The 26,951-nt window shown below is 34.3% G+C and overlaps 1 protein-coding gene across 5 annotated transcripts in view; it reads right to left on the bottom strand.

Annotated features, from left to right (window-relative positions):
* Nucleotides 1-7,816: 7,816 nt before the first annotated feature.
* LOC127854997 (uncharacterized) overlaps nt 7,817-26,951 on the bottom strand; it is a 39,380-nt gene continuing 20,245 nt past the window's right edge. For 4 of the 5 annotated variants that reach the window (XM_052390234.1, XM_052390235.1, XM_052390231.1 and 1 more), the window contains one exon: nt 7,817-11,679. In XM_052390234.1, coding sequence (XP_052246194.1) covers nt 10,176-11,606 — 1,431 coding nt within the window. In that variant the 5' untranslated portion in view covers nt 11,607-11,679 and the 3' untranslated portion in view covers nt 7,817-10,175. Of the gene's footprint in view, nt 11,680-12,352; nt 12,578-26,951 lie in introns of those variants that run through there. The other variant, XM_052390232.1, reaches the window with a different exon arrangement.

Raw genomic sequence — 26,951 nt, 5'->3', positions numbered from 1 at the left:
ATGAGCGTCAATCAAACAAATGTTCTATTCTTCAAGCAGAAAGTTATTTGAGACCCACAATTCATTTATGTATTTATTTTCAATTCGTTATTATTTAATTGCACGAAAGATTAGCATGAAGAATTATGAATTGGGTATTATGCGTATGCATAAATAATATCGGATTAAATAAATATTTGTGATTTTTTTGCAAGTTTGAAATGCTAAGACTTCAATAGTATCATTGTTGAATTTTTGCAAAGAGGGTGAAATGGATACGAACGTTTCTTTTCAACGCAGTATTATTTGAATGCCGGACAGAATATAAAGAATTCTGAAAAGGTCATTAACTATCAATTCTGAAAGATGAAAATGGCATAAAATGAACGCGTCATACAATAATTGAGAATTGCTCAAGTGTGTCAAATTACCATGTATGAACGATAAGCGGCGGATGATTGCTCAACAAACGAGCACGATGTTGTTGTTGTTGCTGTTGTTGTTGTTGCTTGTGTTGATGATGATGAAGATTCCGCTGCAGATTGATAGAGAGAGAGAGACTAACAAAGTGACACGATGCCGATTCTTGTTTTTTTGCAAATCATCAGATTTAATAATACTAATAATTAAAAATCCAAATTTCATATTGTTGAAACCAGGGCCAGCGCTGGTCCAAAAACTCTTTGAGCCAACCAGTTTTCGTTTTTCGGCGCGTGAAAACTGGTTTTGAAATAATGATATATATTATCAACTTGTTATTTTTTAATGAAAACAATGGCATATCATAATATAACAATATAATTAATGAAACGAAACCTAAAATGCTTAACTTAATAACTTAAGAACAGATCATTTTACTTTCTAAAATTTGCCTCACTTTATACCGGCTATCGTTTAGTCGAACTTGTTGATGCTCTCAAATATTAAGCTACTTTTTATATTGGTAATATTTGGAGCTCCATAGAATTTAGCCCATATAAAAAGTATCTCTAAATTCTTTGCGCGTCTTATAAATAAGACTAGCTATCGTTGTGCTTTAAAGAGTACGACTTAGCAACAGCAAGCATAAATGTCAGTAAGATATAAATTAAAGCCCTGCCAGAAACTTTAAGCCTATTGGTAAATATTGGCCTGGACTCATATTGCCCGTAGCGCTAGTGTCTGGAATCCGCAAGTACGTCATTTCCGGCTCGATACGGCTACGTACGTCATTTTCATGACCGAACAATAAGTAAACACAATGGTCACAACATCTTTTTGTGGATGCATTGTGAAAAAAAACAACAAAAACAATGTCGCTTATGAGAGGACACCAATTCATATCATCGACACGTTGGTTATTCGTATTATATTGCGGTCGTACGTTTTAACAGTAGCCTCGTTAAAAATAAAACCAAACAATTTGATTAAAACGCATTCGTATAATTCGATGACTATTCAATGATCAATAACAAACATTAAAAAAAACGTTTTTTTATTTAAGCTAAGAATCTCTTATTTTGACGCGTCTTCAAAATGAGCTGGCTCCAGTGATTATACGCCGCGTGTTTCGTTTCCTTCATATCTTAAACATAAAATCAATACCTGAGCCGGTCTCTGCAGTGCGCAAAGGCTAACAATTTCCGCCGATACTTCTTTCAATTAGAGAAAACGTACATACCTTAAACTAAAAATTCCATAAAATCTGAAAGAAGTCGTTCTTGATTTTTGGGTAGCCGGTAATGACTGCAAACACTTATCTGGGACGATACTTTACGCATATGAGTCGTGCATGTGCGTAAAGTGTCGTCCCAGACTGCACAGGCTAATCAGGGACGACACTTTACGCCTAAATTGGATTTTTGCTAAGAAGATACTTCATTTAAACGAAAAAGGTCATAAACGCGGAAAGTGTCGTCCCTGATTAGCCTGTGCGAACTGCACAGGCTAATCTGGGGCGACACTTTACGCACAAGCATTAAACCCCCTTTTTCACAGAGCACGGCTCATATGTTTTAAGCCCGGTTTTCAAAGAGACCTACTTTCGTGTATTTGATTATGCCCATGTGCACCGCTAAATATACGTGCTCAGTAATCGACTGATTAAGCGGGTACTTAATCATTCTACTTTAACTGTTCGATTATTTTAAACAGGATATTGTTTTCTGACAAATTTACCAACGTTAAATATTTATTTTTCCAACAATTTCCTGGCATTTAAAAGCGTAAGTACGGTTGTCGTTGGTTTAAAACAAACTTCAGATATGTATTCAAGTAAAGATATTAAATATTGGTTGATATATTGAAGTGTTTCGTGAGGCATCGAAAGCAGATGCCAAGAGTCTTCTCTTTAGCAGCATCCAAGAAATATTTGACTGGTCAAACGCATTGCCCATCATTTTCTGCCGTCATAACAAACCATGGGATTATGATCTATTCGATTAACAATGTGTATTTTGTATAAAAGAAGCACGTAAGCATGCAAACGTGCATAAACTCGATTTATCGGGACGAGACCTTTAGGCCAGCATTTTTTTTATTTGTTTTACGGGAAATTTTTCAAAAAAATGAGTCGGGGGGGGGGGGATAAATAAAAATAAAAATACAAGCATGAAAAGTGAGCAGTCTACCAAAAAAATATAAAAATAAAACTGTCTAAACCGATTATTTTTTTATTTTTGAAAATTTAAAATTCAGCAAATTTGGCCTTATGTATACATGCATTAACCTTTAAGTGTTTTATATATCTCATTACACTGTTGTAGAAGCTTTTTAAAATAATAGTAAACATATTTATATATATATTTATAGGTAAAAGCACCTTTCGCATGTATTAATATACGATATTGCTACAATAGAGACTATTAAACACACCAGGTGTGTAGTGTATTATAGTGGTCGTTAAACTTTTGTTGAGTGTATATCATATGTATGTTTATAACAAATATAGCATGCATTTGACTTTAATTAAAATACTTAAAAACTTTATACATTGTTTAATAGCTTTTAATAACAACCAACTTTGTAACTTTCATCCACGGGTGGAATATGCACACTAAAAATACTCTTTAACATACAACAGACTTGCTTTATATCATTATTATTTGTATCACTCATAAGAAAAAATGAGCCACGTAACAGAAAATTGGACCTTAGGGCGATTGCGACCATTTTGGCTCCAAAAGAGCAGTATGATCAGGATCCAACATGTTCAACATTATTGTCATTCAGTCAGTACTTCTAAAGATGTTAAGCGAACACTTTGGATCCTGATCAGACTGCGCTTGAATTGATCTTGATCCAAACTTTGTGTAGTGAAAGTTCTAGTACATAAAATGTGAATATTTCATTTAAGAAACCGAGAGTTATTGACTTATAAAAACATTTCATGTTATATTCAGAGAGAGTTATAGTGTTTATATATGTAAAGTGAACACAAGGGGCATGACTCAATATTTGGTGTGTAACATCGTTATGAGGTTCTCTTTGAAGTTTGTTCAAATATGCAGAAAATTTGCCCTCCCTAGGGGTTACTGTTTTGCTTATAAATATAAATAATATAATCATTATCTGAAACCGCAAGGCCCATTGGTTTGTTACGTTGCATGCCAACCATATAGTGGTTCTTTTGCTAAGTTTCCTCAAAGCATGTCTCCGTGGTCAAAACTGTTTGCGCTTCAGGGGTCAACTGATTTATATAGATTAATGTATTTGATAATCCCTAACAACACAGAAACCGCAAGGATCAGGGGTTCAATATTTGGTGTGAAACATGTTAGTATTTTCTTCTTTTTGGTGTGATTAAATCATACATTTGGAGTAAAAATTCACCCGTCCTTGTTTCACATGATTAATATTTTTTTATATAATAAAGAGCTTAAACAATCTTATTCTCTGAAAACGCATAGGTTAGGCGATAATTATTTTGTATGGGACATTGTATGGTGGTAATCTTCGTAGTTTTTGTATCATGTCCATTGGCTTCACATTAGCCCCAACAAAATATTGAGGTAAAAGAAACAATATACCTAGAAACCTAGATCTATTTCATTGAACATTTTCTTATGTGAAAGCCGTATAAAGAATTAAATAGTACATGTAGCAAAGATTTAAATTGTTCTAGTAGAATTACTCTGCTGACTGTATATAATTTACTCGCAAGATTAATTATATATAGAAAACAACTTTTGAACTATGTAATTGTATATTTTTAAAATAGTATTTTATTTAAATAAATTCGTAAAAGACTCACAGTATTGTCAAAATAAAATGGTGTTAACTTTTGCTCATTATTTTGTTTCCCTTTTATTCACAGTTTAAGTTCAAATGAAAATTTCTATGGAATGTGTTGTCTGTATTATTTTAAGGAGAAACAGCAATGACATTTTCTTGGATATATAATAAACAGAGATAACTATATAAATCTGAAGATAATAATAACCCTTGGAACAAATACATAGAGCCAATTGAGCACATTTATCAACAAAGCCTGAGGTGTGATAAATTTACTTGCATTCCTTGCAGTACAAATCCTGCCGTATGAAAACATAATATACAGTTGATAGAACATCATATTTCGGCTGAATAATAACTCATTTTTGAAAAATACATTAAGATGTATTTCTGATTTACAAAACTGATCAAATAATTAAGAAATAAATTCCATTTACTTTTTCATGACATTTTGAAAGTCAAAACTTTGGTTTCGTCTGTAAAAATTCAATAAAATGAACTGATCCAAACAAAGGGGCGTAACTTGGTCAAACGGTACCGGAAAAATGGTTAAAATGTTGATATAAAAATAGTTATACAGTTTAATATATGGAAAAGGTGTTTTGTTTTAAGTTAATGAAGAATAATAAGCATGCTATTTTGCTACTGTGCAATTAAACTTTCTTGTGTCATTGACGGACATACGAACATCCGGACCCAATGTTATTTTCTTCAGAAGCTGTGTCGCATACTTTTTTTCTTAATAAAGAATATATATGGGTGGGTGGGGAACGGGATTATTGATGCAAGTACCTGTGGTTCAGTCCTCATGTCCATTAAAAGAAACGTAAAGTAGTACTTCTGGGACATTTTCGGAATGTTGATGTTTATCTATAAAAATATTACAGGATCTACATTTTAATAAAAACGCATATTTATTAAACCTACCCAGAACTTTTGAACACACCGAAAGTTATCGATGGTGACACTTCTGCATCATCTGCAAAAACTCTAATTATGTTTAATTACGTATCACATAATATGGGCATGATGTCAACAATGGTGTTCTGAAGATTAACTTTTATAATTGAAATTGTTTCTGCTCGGTTTTTAATTAATTTGATTTTAAAATATGCTACATATGTCTCGTTGTTGTTAATGTCCGCCATTTCGGCAATGCAATATGAAAATCATTTGTTAAATACTCACCGATTGGCTAATAGCGTGTGGTATTGGCTGCAATAGCCAATGAAAATCGCTGACGCTTTACAAGTCGACTTGGCACAACGAAACAACCCGTATACTAAACAAATTAAAAAAAAAAATTTCGGCAATCTGCGCATTTTTTTTTCTTCTAGTTTTGGATAAAATACCAGGTCGGCGGGTGAAATGTAAATAAAAAAACGAAAGTGACTTTTTATTTTTATTTGTATTTGTCGAAAAATAGGGTCGGGCGCTCCCGTAAAACAAATAATAAAAAAAAATGCTGGCCTTACCAGTATGGGTCACATTTGCTGTGCATGTTATTGCTTTTGATTAAAGTACTTGACATGCAAACTCACGCTAACCGAGTTAATGCAAGTAAGGAGAAGATAATCAGGAACATTACTCAACAGTATTTTATGCATGTGACGCCGTTTTGCAGAAATACGGCGTAGTTTTCCAGACCATTCTTAAAATGCAGAAACAAATACTATTCAATGCTTAAAAATAACAACATTAAGTTTATATCAGCTTATTTTATTACTCTAAATCGCAAAAGGGGTTTTTCTCTCTGAAGTATGAACCCAATGTCAGTTTCGGTGCCAGTTGAACGACATCATCCATTACGTGACGTCAATGCGTTAATTGTCGTCTGTAAACGCATGCGTAGATACCCCTACCAAACTTGAAAGGTGAGCTTTCAAAAAGAAAAAGTCCGCGGAAGAATGCAATTATTTATAAACAATCATAATAAATTGCATCTTTATGAAAAGTATTTTTAATTTGATAATGGGGCCAGCGTATTAACTTAAAACACTAAAAACAGTGTGTTCGTGCATGTATGTTAAACAAGGGACAAAATTGTCACAAAACCAGGTTTTCATTGTGAAAAAAAAATCTGATAAAGGGAGAAAACTCAAACTGAACTTTTGAAATGAACAAACAAAATTAACCCCCTTTGTAAGTTTGTTTTTTTAAAAAAATCTATTTTTAGTCGTGGCGACCTTGACATTGGAGATATTGACGTGATTCTTTCGTGCGACACACCGTCCCATGATGGTGAACAAATGTGCCAAATGATTTAAAAATCTCACAATGAATGACATAGTTATGGCCAGGACAAGCTCATTTATGGCCATTTTTGACCTTTGAACTCAAAGTGTGACCTTGACCTTGGAGATATCGACGTAATTATTTCGCGCGACACACCGTCCAATGATGGTGAACAAATGTGCCAAATGATTTTAAAATCTGACAATGAACGACATAGTTATGGCCCGGACAAGCTTGTTCCGCCCGCCCGCCAGCCCGCCAGCCAGCCAGCCAGCCAGCCAGCCAGCCCGCCCGCATTCGCCAATCTAATAACCAGTTTTTTCCTTCGGAAAACCTGGTTAATAAAATGCATGCAATTCCGTTGGCATGTTGGCGTGTGTACGTTCTCTTCTGAATTCGTACAAAACCATACACATTTGAGATAACAGTGATTGTTTATTCGTCGAATCAGATGGATAATTATTTTTTCATTTATTGAAATGATGCACCTTATGACTGTGTGGTCATATTAAAACTTTTGTGAAAGCGCCTTGTGCCCATATAGGCTAAAATTTAAAATATTAAACCGCAAAAAGCGAATGAGCACACACGTTAGTAGAGCTCGATTGGTCATTGTCGGCTCGGTTATTACTTATAAGTACCGCGGGTACTCTTAAGGATACTGCAACATACCCCGGGTACGGAAAATATACTTAAACGTATATACGTGAATACTCACGATGAATTGGTCGTTGTCGGTTCTTTTTTTTCAAATTAAGTATGTCCATATGTGTATCCATATTCTGTAAAACGGTCTCAATATTATCGAAACTTATACATAAACAATAATGTTGAGGCAGGAATTTTGTTTTAACATCGGATTTTTGGCGGGAATGAAGCTCGGGTACAGTCTCATATAAAGCCGGGTACGTTTTAGTATAATTTCCGTACCCGGGGTACATTGTAGTATACTAAAGAGTTCCCTGGGTACTTTTAAGAAGTACCCGAGCCGACAATGACCAATCTAGCGTCAGTAGGCAGGCAACACCCGTATACACAGTGGAACGACATAGCATTGACGTTAACGAAAAAGTAAGAAGCACTTACTTTGTTTTTGCGAGTAAAAATTCGAAAAACATTTCTCTCCTTGTTGATAAAAAACGGTCATTAATATTTATATATTAATTTTCATACGCCGTGGTTACCGTAAAATGAAAAACAGGTCATGAGGTCGAATTATCAAATCAGAATGCTTCGTTTGTGTAAACATGCAAAAAGGTGTTATTATTAATCTGTAAATATGTCATGGATATGTTTGAACAACTATCTAGAGCTTTTCTTTTCGCATAACCAAATAAATTCATAGTCTATATTTCATAATTCAAGTCTAAACTGAACAAAGAATGTTAACGTGTTGAAAAATTATATTTTATTATATTGTTTTTAAATAAATTAACAATGTATAACAATATAAAAACAAAGAGAAACATCTATAAAACAATAATACTGAATAATAACATAAAATCATGATACTATTTGAATTATAAATGTCACATTCTAAACTTTAAACACACAACACCCTTTAGACATAACTACGTATTGTGGTGTGTTTAAAACTGATAACAATGTATAACTAGGTCCATTTTTTTATAAAACAAATACAACCTATATCACATAGTATACCGTGTTTGCAGTAAAATATACTAACCAGTCACATATTTTCCACAACATATTATATGTGTGTGCGTATTACACTCATTTTGGACGTTTTAACTCATCAAATATTATTTTGGGCGATAAAGAGTAGTGGTCGATGTATACATGTTGCATTAATGCAATAATTTCTATCAATATAAACTGTCAACAATTGTTCCATCCTCTAAGCATTACGCATGCCTTGTCACTCATAAATGAAATAACATTTACTCGCAGTTTTAATGACATTCCATACTATTGTATTGCCAATTGAAATACACAAGTAATGTTTTTAGAATTTGAAAAAAAAACGTCTAACACGAATAAACCCGTTTAAAAGCACTTGTTCACAGTTTGGTAAAAATTACAGTTTTCAAAACAGGAGTTATGCATTATATTAAAAACGCACGAACACTCTTCTAACTTAAAAACACATTTTAAATGTTGTTTTCATGATAATCATTAATTGACATTTGAACAAAAAATAAAGCTTTTTATTGATAATTTAGCAGAAATTATATGTTCGACATAGCATTTTTACTTCCTTTCAGCCTAGTGGTTTCGTGTATTTTTGGTACTACAGGCCACGGGTTCAAAAACCTGTAGCTTGGACATTTTTACATCGCTTTTTTATAATGTTTCTAATAATTAAAAGAATAACGTTTTGTTTAAATAATTTCCTGTCTTTTAAAAAATGAGAATGTTTGCGACGGTTAAGCAGACATTGAATGAAGCAAGATAAATGCCAATCTCTCACATCATGGACGCAAAAACACTCAATGACGTGAATAAATAAATAAACTCTGAATACAAAATGGAGAAACAAACTATTTCGTGGACACAAATTCAATAAATACTAATAGTAATACAAACTTGTTAATTAAAAACACTATGTAAACTGGTTTAAGTTCTCTTATCAACAATTGTGTTGAAGAATAGAATAAGGGCTGGATGATGGATTGAGGATTCACGTAAGATGTACAAATACATACGCACGGAGTGTATATACAATGAGAAACATAACATATATACAGTTGCGTTTCGTTATCTTCAAATCGAATTTCAGCATCTCTTTGACGTATGCTTGGTCGTGATAACGGAATTCGGCTATATCTTTTGATTGTCTGAACGTTTTTTGAGCAACGCTTTAATTTCTGTTATGTTAGATAAACTTTTTTGGTGCTTCATGAACTTTTTTCATTGTAAAACTGTTAGTGTTCTAGCTCTTTAATACATGTAAGATACGTGGAAATTTGTCGCATCTATGATAGTCTAGTTAGTAGTTAAAATGCGTATACACCAAACGTCCCGAAAAAAATTGCGTTCATAGTGACACAATTCCCTTCCCACAATTACTACTTCCGGTCGGTCCGACTTCCAATAACAGAACAATGTCGCTCTTCGAGAACAAAAGGCACCGAACGATGCAGATATCATCCGAACGAAAGCAACGGAGCTGTGTCCGAGAAAAGGCAAACTTCCGGTACTCAGCGTTGTTTTTTCCCGACATCCTTTTGGCCTTTTTGTGATTCTTCGTACTTAACGATTACTCTGCGAGGGGCTTGCATGTAAAGCTCTGTCATATGTTTCAAACAAAGCACAGTTTTAATTAACATTGTCTAACAATTCATTCCGTTGTAAAATTTGGATTTTCTCTACATGATATCCATCTCTGATACAGAAAGGTTATCTATTTATGCCTTGAACACCACGTTGATCCACAGAAAATGGACCTTCCACTCATAACATTAAATACATTAACTAACAGAAACATCATAAATATCGATGTGCCTTGATGTTTATCAGAAAGTGTTCGTTCAAGATACTTCAACCGATTACGCGATCAAGTTGTTTTATTGTTCACTGCAATTAACACCCGTACAGTACTAATTAGTCAACAGAGTCATTTACAAATGTGAATAAATCAGTTTTTCACGATATAATTTGAACGTTTCATTAAATCGTAAGTTTAAGTGATTGTTTTCGCCTGAAAAGTCATTGAACGACCTCGGTGGTTGATAAGCACACTATAGCACAATCCCCATCTGAATATACCGGTAATATGTTAATTGCATTCATTTGTTGTACTTAATCAGCCACGCGGAACACTTATCGATGGCGCGCTGCCGGATATCCGGCGGTGGCGTCTCGGACTCCCTTTCTTCGTGAGGCATGACGTCATTGTAGCGACTATCAAAACCAGGTGGCGTAATCTCGAACACAGGTTCGTCGTGAGATATTCGATACTTCCCGATCCCGGGCAGTATGTATGACTGTTTCTTACCTTGGTAACGGTCACGTGCACTTCCGCTTAGAATATCCGGAAGTTTGGCTTCCCCGAGCCCACGCGCGCTACTCAGTGTACCTGAGCCGGCTGATGAGCGACACGAGCCTCCATTTCCGGAATTCTGTTTTTCAGCACTATTCAAATTCACCCCGTCACAGTCAATATTCGCAAGTCGCTCGGCCGTGCTATCCAAAACCACTCGGTAATTCAGCAACTCTTTCGTTCTTTTAGGCGTATGCCAGTTTCTTACACACGTTCTGCTTCTGATGGGTACGAAATTCACTTCACCATCTGTCTGACTGGAGGCGGTGATGTTCATTTCCTGTATGGTCTCCGTTATGGCATGCTTGGCTTCCGCTGACATGGGGGTGAACATTTTGTGTCGGTTGACGCTTTTGCTCCGCGAAGTCAGTAAAGTTTTCTGACCGTGGTTTCGATTCACCTGATTTTGAATTTTTGCTGGGCACGATTTCGACGTTATCTTGCTCGTTCGACTTATCGACGTCTTAAGATTTTTTCGATCATAGCGGCTGGGTTTCGCTATATCAGCTCCGCGTTCTATTTTGTTTTCACTTTTATCAAATTTTAATCTCGGTACCGCCTGTGGCGTTGGCACGAAATCCGTGTCTTTATCACAGCCAATTGTGTAATTTTCAGTATCAACCACTTTCAATATAACTTCAGTTTCATTGAGCGATTTCTCGTGGTTCTCGTGGTGTTTTGAGACATCAGACGCCTCGCTTTGAGCCCTGTGTACCTCAACGGTTTGGTCACATATGGGACTTGCGCTCTTTGATTTTGAATTGTTGTCTACACCTTCCTCGCAGTTTGCGCACATTTCATTGTCAACAATATTTGTGTCGCAATTGTCCAAATATTGGTTTGGCGAATTCTCGTTCGAAATATTCGGCGGTAAATCAACAATTTCATTGTCACTGTTTACATTACTTTCATCCTGACCGTTTATTTCGTTGACCTTTCTCAGCGATTTGTTAGCAATAGTTTTGTATCTTTTTAAAGCCTGTGAAATCCTCCCATCATACACCGAGCGACCGACGCTGTTCGAGAACCGCGCATTTCCGGTGTTTTCGATGATCTTCTTATGTAATTTCTGGTACTTCTCTTCAAGCGTGCGCATCCACAAGGGATGGCCGCTTCCTGTCCCTTTGCGCCGACTTAAAGTAATCGTGGCGGACATGTCCGTCGCGTTTCGAGTCATTGAGAACCGGATGTTCCGTTTTGACGCTTGTTTAGCTATAGCGGTGTCTAATCATGCTTCTACAGAGTTCCATCTGGAAAGATAATAAAAACAATGTATGCGCTAAGAAATGTACATTACTATTTTCACGTTATTGTTTTTTTTCTTTCTACTGTATCTTGTTAAGCGATGCTTTGTTGTCAATAAACAAAACACTCATATGGAAGGCGTCGAAGATACGCTCAAATTTAAAGGTTTTAATTACTTGAAACGGGATGAAATCAACCAGATTGAATCAACCAATAATTAACCCATGGTACGGATACAAGTAATGATCGAAGATAAAAGTAATGATCCACAACGCAACAAAATCACGGTACGATACGGACATTTCCGTAAATGTTATGGGAACACATCGCTGATTATCGGTGCGAGTCAAGAGAATTACATTAAATTCAAACCAAATGAGGAACAGGTAAAATTAACTTGATATACGCCTCTAAATGGAATAATATTAAACCGCCTAAATTGATCATAGTTCGAATACACGACGTTATCTAGTGAATATCCATTTTTACAACTTTATCAGTATTGACTATCGCATAGATGTATTTTATATAAAACCAAATACGATTATGATGTAATAATAATAATAATAATAATAATAATAATAATAATAATAATAATAATAATAATAATAATAAAAATAAGAATAAAAATAATAATAATATTAATAATAATAATAATAATAACAACGACAATAATACCTTCATAAAACTATGGAGAATCCGTTTACTCAAAATCGAAACAATTCTCAATATTGTAAATATTATTATTAACTATTTCCATGGATTTGTTGGTATCTAATCAAACTGGAGTACACAAGCTCCATGTTTAAGCGCCCGCGACTAGAATTGAACCCAATGTATATAAGTAGCTGAAACAAACAACGTCCCGCAGTTGGCACAAATCGGCTAATAAAGTATTCGTATTTAAGTATTCGACAATTCAGTGCTGATAGCGATAATTGAATGAGATCAAAGTAATTTTCAATGCGGCAATCAATCTTGAATAACTTGTGTCTTTCAACTGGGACATTGATATGAGAAATTCTGGACATTATATGTCGTTGTAAAAATGATACATGTACAGCAGTAAATGAGATTTTAGTATATTAATCTTATAATATAGTGATTCGCGTATCCTTATTTAACAAAGCACAAACAAATCTGACAAACAAAATGAAAAAGACACATTAACGTTCATATTATTAAAATATGACAGTTTATTATTTTGTCATTTAGTGTCCAAACATTTATTGCATATCCTCGTTTATTTGGTTGATTTTTTTTAAATATTTGTTAATATTAAAGCAAGTATATTAAAAAAAACATGACTTCCGTTATGCTTTTTTTCAAAGTAGTAATACGAAAACATAAAGAATTGACCAGTGTTTTAAAATTGCAAATGATTAAATGTTCTGTTTTACAGAAGAAAACTTTTTTTAACAAGACATGCACACAGGTGGGAAATCCCCATAGATAGGATCAGATTTGATCATTCGATGCATAGACACATTGCTTATTTCTGCAGCAAATACGACTAAACGTACCGGTATATACTTGCTCATTGTACATTGTATTGAAGCAAACAATATGTGGGTGATGGTATCATATAAGACCGTTAATTAATTTTATATAACATTCATAATCATATTTTTGTTTAAGAATGCGAGAATACGATGCTGACACTGCAATCGAACATATTCGCATTAAAGTCGGACAAGTAATTCTTAAACACATTAAAAACGCGAATGGTTGTAAAATTGTTAAGACGGTCTACTTAACAGCAAGTTCAATTAAACGCTAAAAGTAAACGAATACAATTGGGTCAAATGCTACATTTAAACTTAAATATTTGCTCTGTAAGTTCACCACCCATACCAAAGTAGTATTTAAATATTGATAATTAGTATGTATAATAATATCTTTTAAACTCTAACAGGCATTATAATTTAGGTATTTTATTAGTGTAGGTTTCGGAGCAGGCCCAAAGATAAATACAAATTTCCACTTTGGTTCTACATGTTTAAATAAACAATGTTTACTCTCTGAATACTAACGAAATCGCCCAAAGTTTAAACGGCTTATTAAATACCGTATTTTATATCAATATTTCAACTCAAAGTGTCCGTGTGTTTGCACTGTTGACAGTAATGTGAGTTATTGAATTTTACTGAAGTCGGGGTCGTGGAAGGATAGACACCGGTTGAGCGTAGCTTTCACATGATAAAAAATACGACCAGCGTCATGCAACCATTGGTCTTATGCAACATGCGGCTAGTGAAGCTCAATCCTCGCCGGCGCATGCGCGCAGTCTGGTAAGGAGCTACCCTGTCCACTAATGAGACCTCGAAACCTTATGTGATTTTAAAGCGGACAATTAACAGACCCATTGTGAATTTGATTTTTCTGAGGGCAAGGACGTGAAGGTACTTTGAGCATAGGGTTTCACATCTTTTGCTATATAACAATGCAAAATTAAGCCCCATACTAGAAATAATTAAAGACAAAATACAACTTTGCATGAAGTTTCTGGATATTTTACCGCCCCTCCCCCCCCTCCCCCACCACCACCACACACACAACAATAAAACAAACAGAACAACAACAAAGAAGCGCAATGTCCTGTGTAATGTATTAACGATCTATAAATGTTTTTTCTTATGAATTCTGCTATTAGGATAGCTAGTATCCACTTGAAAAAATCGACATCTGCATTATATGTACACTCTGATCATACTAAGTGTCCCTTGCAAAAATCCAATCCCACTAAACGTTTTTGGTAATAATTAAGTGCACTTCAAAGAGCTCAAGGGAATATACGATGTATACGTTAATTAGAACAAATGTAATATCTAAATGCATTGCAATATTTTTGTGAGAATTTTACTTAAGAATACGAATTGTGAAGTTCTTTCCGAAATTTCAAACATTGTTTGAACAGTTATAACTTCAGAATATATCTCGTAACTACACATGGCCGGTGTTTTTATTTGAACGGCTAGCTACGCAGAAAACAGACACCGTCTGGCCCTCGAAGTGTAGAACACTTAAGCTACAAGTCAGCAATTCGGATATGAAACAATCAATCACTCGGCTCTAGATTATCAGCAGACGAGAACGAGAATAAGGCAGTTTTCAGACAATTAAAGCTTCTGATGCGCAATTACTAGAGCATAGTGCAAGTTGTTTGTTTTGCCTCTGTGTTTTCTCTAGTATTACAGTTGCATCCATTTTAAAGGTCATAAACACATAACGTTTTCTAACGTTCGTCTATTTTGTTGTCTTTATTTATCTTCGAATACTGCGTTTTGAGAAACAAAGCAATAACAAAACACGTTTCAAACAATCACAAAAACTTTCGTACATAGGTTAAATGTCGGCTAACGCGAATAATATTTCACTTTTTTATGAAATAAAAGTTATAATACCACACATAAGCATTTAAAAAAATGTCTAATTTAATGTACAATTATTAAAAATGACACTGCGAATATTTTCCTGAGATGTTAGTATGTTATTTCTTTACTTTCCGTAAAAAATATCATCGATGTACCCCTTTGAGGATAAAGCCATAAGATCAATTGTCATTTAACAACACAACATGGTCGTTGGTAGTACAACGACATTATTTTCTTTTAATGTTATTTTGAAGGTATGACTATGTAAATGTAAAGTGTGATCAACAAGGCTTCAAGTCGGTTTGCCAATTAAGAAGTTGCGGCAAACACGACTAGCCTGCGTATTTTAGAGACGTATTTTAATACTTCAGTGGCTAAGTTAATTACAATATATAAACATTAAAATTTATTTTAAATTTTGTGAATTCGCATCCATATTTAAACTTATTCACGGGGACTTGCAAACAAACGACACAGCATATACGTCGTTATATTTCAAACACCGCTTTTTCATTGTTTTACATATAAACCTTGCCACGTGCTGATTCAGTTCATGCATTCCTTTAGTACTCTTGCTATAAGTATACCACATGTTATAAATGCCCATTGCACGAACATAAATGGGAGGCGGAAAACTACAACGGGCGAGGCATGGTATGGTTTTGCGCAAGGGGGGGGGGGTAGAGGGTTAGAGTTAGGGTTAGGGTTAGTGTTAGGGGTCGGGTTAGGGTTTGGGTTAGCCTAAACCCAACCCTAACCCTAACCCGACCCCTAACCCTTACCCTAACCCTTTTTTGGGGTTATCACCCCTGACCATGCCTCACCCGTTGTAGTTTTCCGCCTCCCAACATAAATAGGATATTATTTGATTTCAGTGTATGCTTTTTATTTAACAAGTTGGTTATAGAAAAAAAACATCCAGTCACGATTTGCATAGCGTACAATAATATAATTAAAAAATACGGAAGACCGGTTTTCCCAGAACGCGAATAACGTGGAGGTTGATTTGGCCATATCGTCCAGTACAAGCATTATGACATTTGTTACCCTTTCTGACGTTCTGGCAAGTATAGTTGTCGTTCTGGCTTGTTGTCGCGTTGGTGACTTTGAAACTCGCCAAAAAATAGAAAATGACAATTATACGCACTGAAACAACAAAAAGGTCGCCAATATGACAACCATAACATGTGTCACCCTGTTTCTTTTTGTGTAGTATTTGTTGGCGACCTTCAAACCCACCGAAACGCCAGAACGATAAGGCATTAATCAGCCATCCGAAACATACTTTTCCACCTGCCAATACTTTTTAAAACAATTCAAAATCATTCTTAAGTGCAAGAATTGACAGTGTTGCAATTGATTTATGCTTTATACAATATTATATTAGTAGCATCACTTATTTAATAAATGTAGTAAAATTATTAACAAATTTACATCAGCATTTAAACATGTCGTACTTACAATTTGTAGCTTCGTTATCAAATACTATTTTAATAAGGTTAATCTGACACGAACGCATTAAATCCCCATGAACAATCACTTTGCCACGTGGATCGATTCCAAGCCTGAATTATCTCGTCAATAACCGATAATCCCCTTGACTATTTAGATCACTTTATTTGGTTATAGCCAGGTGCACGAGTTGCATTAACGTGTTTGCATTCAAAACGCTTCAAAATTGCATAATACACGCATATATGCACGTTATTTTATTATACAATTTTATATTAAGTTCCACGATACATTTTCAAATGTGTCTTCTTTCTAGACTAATTTTATACCAAAGCACAATCCAGAGATGCTCACATTCACAGTTTTGCAGACGGTGATATCGAGTAATATCTGCACTTCAAGCGAGTCTACATTAGAATATAAATACATTTTATAACTACATAAATGTCACTTTTTGTGTACACGCACGTACGTCCAAACACTAAATGCATTTCGGCATCATCAACTCATGTATCACTCCGTTCTGTTACGCAACCGACTCGACTCTGACCGGATTCACCTAAGCACAGAAAGTACCTTAATTTCACAAGCGGCCAAATTGAAAATAAACAGGTGGATTTTAATAACTTATATTATGGTTTAACACCTGGTGTTGTTCAACACATGTACGTTAACCATTTATAAGTGTAATCATTGTAGAATTATTGCATATAGCTGAAGTCGCGGACAGACCAGGTCGTCGCGCTTGACAAAGCATAATCGCGGATTACCGGTAATCATTAATCGCATGTGACCGTAATACGGATATTGGGTGATTAATGTGTAAGGTGTCTCTTTTTACTACCTTACTATACATTTATTTAATCCGGAATAATTTGAGGAACATGTGCAATTGTTTTTATGTTCGTTTCAAGCGTCCATCGCTACGTATGTTATATTGAAATATTCCTTGACGTACGATAGGTGACCATTTAAAAAAGCCCATCGTATTTCTATGAAACTACACCAGGACACGCTCTCTAAAATAAAACGTTAAAATATTATATAAATATTAGCTTGCATTCACAGTTCATAATAGCATACTGTGCGTTTTTGAAACAATAAATAATTTTATAATAATAAAAATATGCTTAAGCACGGAGTTTATATTGTAATCTAGAGTCCGTGGCTTAAGTAAATGAAAACTATAACGGTATCGACTTCTTTTTAATAGTTAGTTATTTATTTAAGTATACTCCCTGTTGTAATGTTTATTGTAAATTAATAAGCGTTATTAAAATAAATTCTTAATAATTATTAACACACCGGTTACTCCTTTTAAATGAATATTATTATCTTATAGCATTGTAATGAAATCAAAGTCAATCGAATATCAATTCGTACTATGACTTGCTATATTTTATTAAATAATACAATTAACGAGTGAATATTCAAAGTGTTAAACATATAATGGCGGGCTAACTATATAGTCGCTATAATATTCATTCATTAAATGCATACATATGAAATTGTAGAACAAGCTGCTCTTTTGACAAAAGAGTTAATGTATTATGAACATCTTGCTTTCATTTCATTAACCCATTTATGCCTAGCGTCTTGGCAAACAGCATAGACCCAGATGAGACGCCGCATCATGCGGCGTCTCATCTTGGTCTGCGCTGTTTGCTTAAAGGAATTTCTGTAAGAAATATTCTAAATACAGAAATAAATATACTAGACATCCCTTATTTTGCAAATAAATTGATCCAATTTAGAAGGATGGGAGAGTCCACTAGGCTTAAATGGGTTAATATTCTACCTCGGTGTTGGTACACGAAGATTATTTGGACTGGAATTGATTGCGAATCAGAAAGGACTATTTCGACATATTGCTCTATACAATGACTTTAAATATTGCAAGTATAAATTTTGAATTTCATTATAAAGCATTGTTTATCCACGGACTCTAGATTACACTCCGTGGTTTATCCAGCTTGGAATGTTATATCGAACTCCATTAAGGTGAGTCATGATGTCGCAAAAACATCATTCAATTAACTGAATTTTCAGTTAAGTAACTATAGTATAGATTTGAATCTGTTGTATTACACCATTTTGTATTAAGTTCCACTTTGATGTATACAAAATATATTTGCATCGATGTTGTATGAGTTTATTTTGTTAGATCTTTGTTTTTGCACTGCTTTAATATTCATAAATTATTTGGTATGTATTGTTATGTTCAGTTCTTTTGGCATTGTTTTTGGCATTCAGTTTAATAATCTAGTTGTTTTGCTGGTTTATCAAATTTAAACGTATACCACATTAAAATGTTAAGGTGTGCATTTCGCTGAATGGTTTCGCTGAAATGAAAAAACGGCACTTGGCTTATCTAGGAAAAGTTTGAATACGCCCTTCTTATTCACCAAACACCTATGTCTCTAAATGGAAGCTTTTAAGAAGCCTTTGTGCATATACAAACACCCAAATTCAAAAGCAAACATACATAAATTCGCATCGTGTTTGTTTTTAACTCTCTGCAGACTTGCATAATTACACAAGCAAGTTTAAATCGGGAAATAAACGAATATCGTCATCAATAATCAGATAATGCCGCCAAATCTAATGTAACAATCTCATAACTAACTGGCATACAATATAAGGTTATCGTTTATTATTGAATGCAAGACTAATTATATCTGAGTCAAGTGTATGTTTAAAAATACACCTGCAAACCTTTTTTTATTGCGATACGCAGAGCCGGTGTTAATACGTTTATTGTTAAATTTATATGATGGCATGCCGTTTATGTGAGATTCCCATTTATTCAAATTAGTACAGAGAAATCAGGGATATTATTAAACTAAACATTTTTCACCCAGTAGAAACGGTTTAACAACTTTATTTGTTTAAATAATCTGGAATACAAATACTGCATTTAAATACTTTAACAAAATTCGAATGTTATGAGCGTCAATTAAACAAACACACCTAATAAAATCAGAACAGTTACCGTAAGAATAAACATTACTTTCCGTCCAAATTATAATTCTCCAGTTTCATATTAACGAACGGATTTAAAACACCGTATATTTAAGCTATTACATTTATTGACACCTGGTTGACTATATTATGTACGCCATTCAATATCTTATAATAGAAATAAATATACTTTTGAGTGATTGTATTTTCCGTCTTGTAATTTTAGAATTCCATACCAGTATTAGATTTCGCTCCGTTATTACACTTGGTTATTAAATTATAAACGAACGGAAAAAAACACTAAATATTTTTAGTTCATGTTTTTGTATGGGAACATATTTGTGCCCTAATTAGTCAAATAAGAAATCAATTCGTCTTTATTCGTGTTTTAAACTATAAAATTTAATAGTGCAGTTTTGTTTTGGCAATGAATTCAGTTTAATTTATCAATCTACGCTTAATCCTGAGATAAACAATAGCATTTAATTAAACGAGACCTCGAAAACTTAAAAACAGTATTTATTTCTGCATTGCCAAATTAAACCGTATTTCATGCTCATATGCGAAGGTTACTAATAAATTATAAAACGGTTATATTTAAATAGCATTATAAGAAGCAGTATTAAAATGAAATGAAATAGATAAATTGTATAACTATATAAATGTTATTTGTGTAAACGCACGTACTTCCATAAACGAAATGCATTTCGGCATCATCATAGAAACTCATGTATCACTCCGTTCTGTTACGAAACCGACTCGACTCTGACCGGATTTTCTTACGCACACAAAGTATCTCAATTTCACAAGCAGCCTAATTGAAAATAAACATGTGGAATTTTAAAGACTTATATTATGGTTTAACAACTGGTGTTTTTACATATGAACGTTCACCATTTAAACGTGTACGCATTGTGTAGAATTAACATAAAGTACTGAAGTAATCGTGGTCGTCGTGTTTGACAAAGCATTAATCGCGGATAAATCATTAATCGCATGTGACCGCTATAAGGACTTTGGGAGAGTTATGTGTAAAGTGTGTGTTTTTACTGCCTTATTATACCTATATTTAATCCGGGATAATTTTAAAAACGGATGCAATTGATATTATGACTATTTTAAGCGTCAATGGCAGCTGATGTGATATTATGGGCATTCCTTGGCTAATGCGAGGTGAAAACAATTTAAAGCAGCCCATTCTATTTCCCTGAAACAATACGCTGTCAAAAATATGTTTAAACGGTAAATATGATAACTTGCATATACAGTTTGTAATAACATCTGCGTTTTTGTAATAAATTCTACAGAATTATTTACACACCGAGTAATCGTATAAATTAACCCATTTATGCCTAGTGTCTAGAAAAAATGCCCTGGCAAACAGCGTAGACTCAGATGAGACGCCGCATGATGCGGCGTCTCATCAGGTTCTTCGCTGTTTGCTTTAAGGAATTTATGTAAGAAAAATTCTAAATATAGAAATAAATATACTAGACATCCCTAATTTTGGAAATAAATTGATCCAATTTAGAAAGATGGGAGAGTCCACTAGGAATAAATGGGTTAAACAATATCATATTAAAACGATTGTAATTAAATCCCAGTCAAACGAATATCCATTGTCACTATGAATTGCTGTACTTAATTAAATAACACGTAAACAAATTAAGTGTAAGACATATAAAATAACGACACAAGTCTTACCTAAAACAATTTCAGAACATGCTCTGGCGAATTAGACGAGAGCGGTTGTTAAATACTGTTTTAAGGTGACTTAGTGGAGATTGCGGCTTGGAGTTCTCGGAACCCAAACCCAACATTTCTAAATTTGCTGTTCACGTTCTTACAGGTGTTTTTTTCTGAATCATTGCGAATAAATATCAGGTCGTGACCAGCATATCTGGTTTATTGAATCTTTAAGAACTTTTACAAATATTATTGTGTTCTTAATATAGTATTGTGGGTTGCACTTAGTACTAGTGTTACGTGGATTATTGATCGTGCTTGTATGTTTTGTATATGGTTAAGTTGGTATGTTTTGTATATGGTTCAGCTTGTATGTTTTGTATATGGTTCTGCTTGTATGTTTTGTATATGGTTAAGCTTGTATGTTTAAAATGACGTGAACGCAGAAACAATAGACATGATGCTGAGGTTTATAATTGAACGTGAATAATGCAAATAAAAACCATAATTGCATAGATATATATTACAAACTTTATTCAACATCGCTGTGTATAATGGGCAATGTAATTGATTTAGACTCGTACACAGGGGACGTACCATATTGGACTCAAGTACATCTGCGTATTGTACACTACGCTCTTAATTGACCAAACACTACCGGTAGTTTCGACTTGCAGTATGGTATATCTTTGTATAATTAATTTTTGGAGAGGTATCACCATATATATCATATTTTATTACAAACATTATTATTTTGTTTTAAGCATCAAATCTGTGTTATCAGTTGTTGATGAATTTTATAAGCCGCGGTCACAACAGGGAAGCATTGACCTTACGTCGAGGTTCGTTTTCAAAAACGCATAAGCGTTAAGTGTCGTCCCAGATTAGCCTGTGCAGTCCGCACAGGCTAATCAGGGACGACACTTTCCGCTTTTATGGTATTTTTCGTTTAAAGGAAGTCTCTTCTACACGAAAATCCAGTTAAGGCGGAAAGTGTCGTCCCTGATTAGCATGTGCAGACTGCACAGGCTAATCTGGGACGGCACTTTACGCATAAGCATTAGGCCCAGTTTTCTCAGAACACGATTCATATGATAAACATGCCACCGTCAAAATGATACATGTATATTTAAATGCGGCCATGGACGGATTGGAGACCAGTGCGACACATTTGGGGTGAGTTCTTACAACAGTCACACGTTGACTAATTTACTTTAAACAATCTTTTAGACTCTTCTTCTCATAGACTACTCGTTTGATGTACATTTATATCTTTTTGTTCAAACTCGTCGGGAAAAATCTGAGATAAGATCGATGGCATGATAAAGGTTTTTTTTACTTACATATTTTCCACTAGGCGAAATTCTTCCAAATCAAAACGGTTTAAAAACCACTCATTTAACTGTACAAACTGCTCAGGTGATTTATTGTGGCTTTTCGTAAGGGTTTATTGGTGCTCCGCAATTGTGAATAAGCCACGTCAACTCGGAACATAAAACCGCAACGTGGACACCTTAAAATATTTTACGGTCGGCATGAAACATATAAGTAAGTCGATTTAGTAAAAACACTCAACATGTTTTACCATTACCATTCAAAACTATGTAAGTAGAATATTTTTCTCTATACAGCTTAGACAAAATGCGTGTACTCATATACGTAAGTGTTCTGTGTGGGAGCGTCTGAATGACATTGACGTTATCTTTAGAAGACGATCGGAAAGATCAAAACGGTGGTTCCGGTATTTGCATTTTCAGGTCTTGAATGCCTATAGAGACAAAACAATGAAAGATAATGCTAAATGGGCTTGTCAAGTCTTTATTACCTAATATCCACACCCCGCACACGTATCACTTGTATTGTTCATAATTTAATCGTGAAAAGTACGTAAAATTGTAGCGTTATTCGATAATTTTTATTGTAATTAGTAGTAAGTGCAATTAACAGTCAGAAAAATTAAACCAAAAAAAACTTGTGAGTTTTTAAGATTATTGGGAAAATAATATAGGTTGGACAAATATCAAAACAATAGAATTTAATTTTAAAAAATGTAACTTACTCCTAGGTACACAGACATTGTTACTGAATTGCGGCATGTGCTGGAATAAATGCGACAAGTTTAACGCAATTAATCTGAGATCACGATTAAACAATAATAAGTACCCGGAAAGCCTCTATATTCACTGGCTTTCAAATTAAACGCCGACTATGTGCGTCCATAATCAATACTTTAACAATTGGAAAGAGCAATAATTTATTTTATAATAGTGCCCCCGTTCGCCAGCCTGTTATGAATCTGAATATCTTTACTCTCGATTAATATCGTTTATGCCGGTTGCTTGAAAGGAAGGTCATCGCTGTACCCCACACTTTAAGTTCATACTGGAAAGGCAACCGGTCAAGTGAGATCGAGCCCTGCGTTGGACTCGAATCATTGACACCCGCTTCGTAGGTGAAATGCCGTTACCACTACGTCATGGCTTTATTTTTAATGAAAAAAAGTTTGTGTTTTCCAAATTGAGTCGCTCATTTCATTGAAACAAATATTACGAATATGCAACTATATTTAAAGCTGATTAGTTCCAACTTCCAATTAAAATAATCAACAAACATCGTTTGCGGAATGAAAACGAAACAATAGTGTTACACATGTATTCCTTTTTGCTCATAAGTCAAACAATATGTTTAATATCTTAGGCCCTCCGTTAACATTTAAAAAAAAACTTACATACATGTTAACCCATAAAAAAAAGGCATTGGCAAACAGCGTAGACCCAGATGAGACGCCGCATGATGCGGCGTCTCATCTGGGTCTTCGCTGTTTGCTTAAAGCAATTGCAGTAAGAAATATTCTAAATATAGAAATAAATATACTAGGCATACCTAATTTTGGAAATAAATTGATCCAATTTAGAGGGATGGGAGAGTCCACTAGGCATAAATGGGTTAAATCGTCCTGAAACATAGAGTGAATTAGTTCAGCTGACAGCGTTTGAACAATGGAATATACAGATTGGAAATAATTCGCCTTATTGTGCAAACACACCGTGTGTGCACCAGATTATATCACCTATAATCCGCCTAAGGTACGGTTAGTTGACACGCGCTGCATATTTCGTTTTGTAAAGCATTTGTAAGTTATTATCTACATCGGTGTGGCATTGTAACTTTATCTCGTCAGCGGAAACCGTCGTAAAATCGGGAGTCGTTACGGATCAGTGTATTGGAATTTATTTACAAAACCGCCTTTCCTTAAATTACTTAATACTTTGCAAATATTATAAGTCCGCCGTAAGTACCGGTAGATTATACGAAACACGTACAGAGAAACATTTAATGAAATTAACCCATTTATGCCTAGCGTGTAGAAAAAAGGCCTTGGCAAACAGCGTAGACCCAGATGAGACGCCGCATGATGCGGCGTTTCATCAGGGTCTGCGCTGTATGCTTGAAGGAATTTCTGTAAGAAATATTCTAAATATATAAATTCATATACTAGACATCCCTTATTTTGGAAATAAATTGATCCAATTGAGAAGGATGGGAGAGTCCACTGGGCATAAATAGGTTAAATAAAGCAATGTTTCATGGTCCCGCTAGCGAGTGTGGTAACTCCAGACTTGAATGCGCTGAATTGTCTGTAGTGGCGCTGGTCGCAGATGGCATAAGACCAATTTACGCTTGACGTGGCTAACCAGATCATGTTATTACATTATTAGTTATGATATGGGTAAATACCTTAAATTTAATTTGAATTTAACTTAAACATAATTTTATCTTAAGGCGACTCACTTCATATTAATAGTGCGCGACAACATTGAATATTTGTGGATTTGATACATCAACAGATCGTTAATATATTGCAGAAGTCTCTATTTCACTCAATAATAGTATGCATAATATATGAAGCTGTAGAACAATGTTATCTCACAACACCACAGGTAATGAATTATTAACATGTTGTTTTCTTTTGATTAATAATCTACCGCGGTGTTGTTACACTAAGATTATATGTACAGGGAGAGATTGGGAATCAGAAAGGACTATTTCGACATATTGGTCTATACAACTCCTGAAGATATCGCACGTACACATTTTGAATAACATAATAAAGCATTGGTTATCAAGCTTGAAATAAATCGTGAGCTCTAATGAGATTGGTGGGGCTGTCTCAAAACACCAGTCAATGAACTAAATTTTTAGTTATGCAACTATAGTATAGATTTAAATCTGCTGTACTAGACCATATTGTATTTTACGCCACTTTGATGTATTGAACATACATGGGTCGGTTAAGTATGTATAGTTGTTTTTTCAATGGATTTTTTTAAAGTACTGCTTCAATATTCATGCATGAATAACAACCGGTATGTATTAATATACTCTAGTAACTTGGCATTCGTTTAGCATTAAGTTTATAAATAGAGCTACTTTGTCATATTAACACGTAAAACATTACAGTTTTTAGGTGCGCATTTGGCTGAAAAGTTGCACTGAAAAGAAAAATCAATTCGGCACTTGGCTAATCTACAGATGTGTTTAATACACCCTAATAAATCACCAAACACCAACGTCTCTAAATGGAAGCTTTAAAAAGCCTTTGTGTATATACAAACACTAAACTTCAAAAGCAAACAAACATCAAATCGCCGCATGTTTGTTTTCAAATATGTGCTAATTTAAACAATTGAACAAGCAAGTTTACACCGGGAGATAAGCTAAAAATCGTCTTCAATAATCAAATAACGCCACCAATGCTTACGTTACAATCTCGTTACGAACGCTCGATTGGTCATTGTCGGCTCAGGTACTACTTACATGTACCCCGGGTACTATTAAGTATACTTACATGTACCCCGGGTAAGGTAAATATACTTAAAACGTACTCGGTCGATATTAGACTGTACCCGAGTTGTATTCCCGCCCATAATCCGATGTCGTAAAACACGCTACCGATTACCGTAAACGATATTGTTGATCTTAAACAAACTTCTCTTTAAAAAAACTGCATCACTGAAAATAACTGAAACTGAGAATGAGTTTCCATAATAAAGAGCCCATTTAACAAAAAAATTGACATAAATGTGAACATAATTGATATAAAAAATAGCCGACAACGACCGATTTAGCGTCAAAATTGCCTGGTACAAGTAATCTTGCAAACAATCTTCATTGCGATCTGCGGTCGGTGTACGATTTTTGATTAATTTATAAAATGACATGCCGATAATCTGAATGATCCCGCTTTAATATCTTCCACTTATTTAAATAAATACATAGTATACCAGAATTTTATAAAAAGTATACATGTTTCACCCAGTAGAAACGCTTAACCAACTTAGTTTCTTTAAAGAATTTCCTGTACAAATAATACAGGATGATGTCTCTAAAACCTTTTATTTAAATGTTCAAAATGTTAAATCGAAGAAAGTTGTACATGTTAAACATTTAATTACTGTTTAAAATTTGTATAAGTAAACAAGCACAACCAATAAAATCAGAAAAGTTACCTTAAAATTGTCCTTTACTTTCTCGTACGAATTCCATTTTACTTTCATATTAACGAATAAATTAGAAACACCGTTTATTAAAGTTATTGACACCTGGTTGACTATATTATTTACGCCATTCAATGTTTTATAATTGAAATATATCTACTATTGAGTGATTGTATTATCCGCCTTGTAATTTTAGAATTTCATGAGTGACTAAGATTTCTCTCCGTTTATACACTTGGTCATTAACTTAATAAACGAACGAAAAAGAACAACATCAACTAACTATTTGCAGTACATGTTTTTGTA

This window comes from Dreissena polymorpha, chromosome 13, assembly GCF_020536995.1.
Source record: "Dreissena polymorpha isolate Duluth1 chromosome 13, UMN_Dpol_1.0, whole genome shotgun sequence".
NCBI classification, from domain to species: domain Eukaryota; kingdom Metazoa; phylum Mollusca; class Bivalvia; order Myida; family Dreissenidae; genus Dreissena; species Dreissena polymorpha.
Note: the sequence above shows the minus strand (reverse complement) of the source record. Positions and strands in the feature narration are given on the sequence as shown.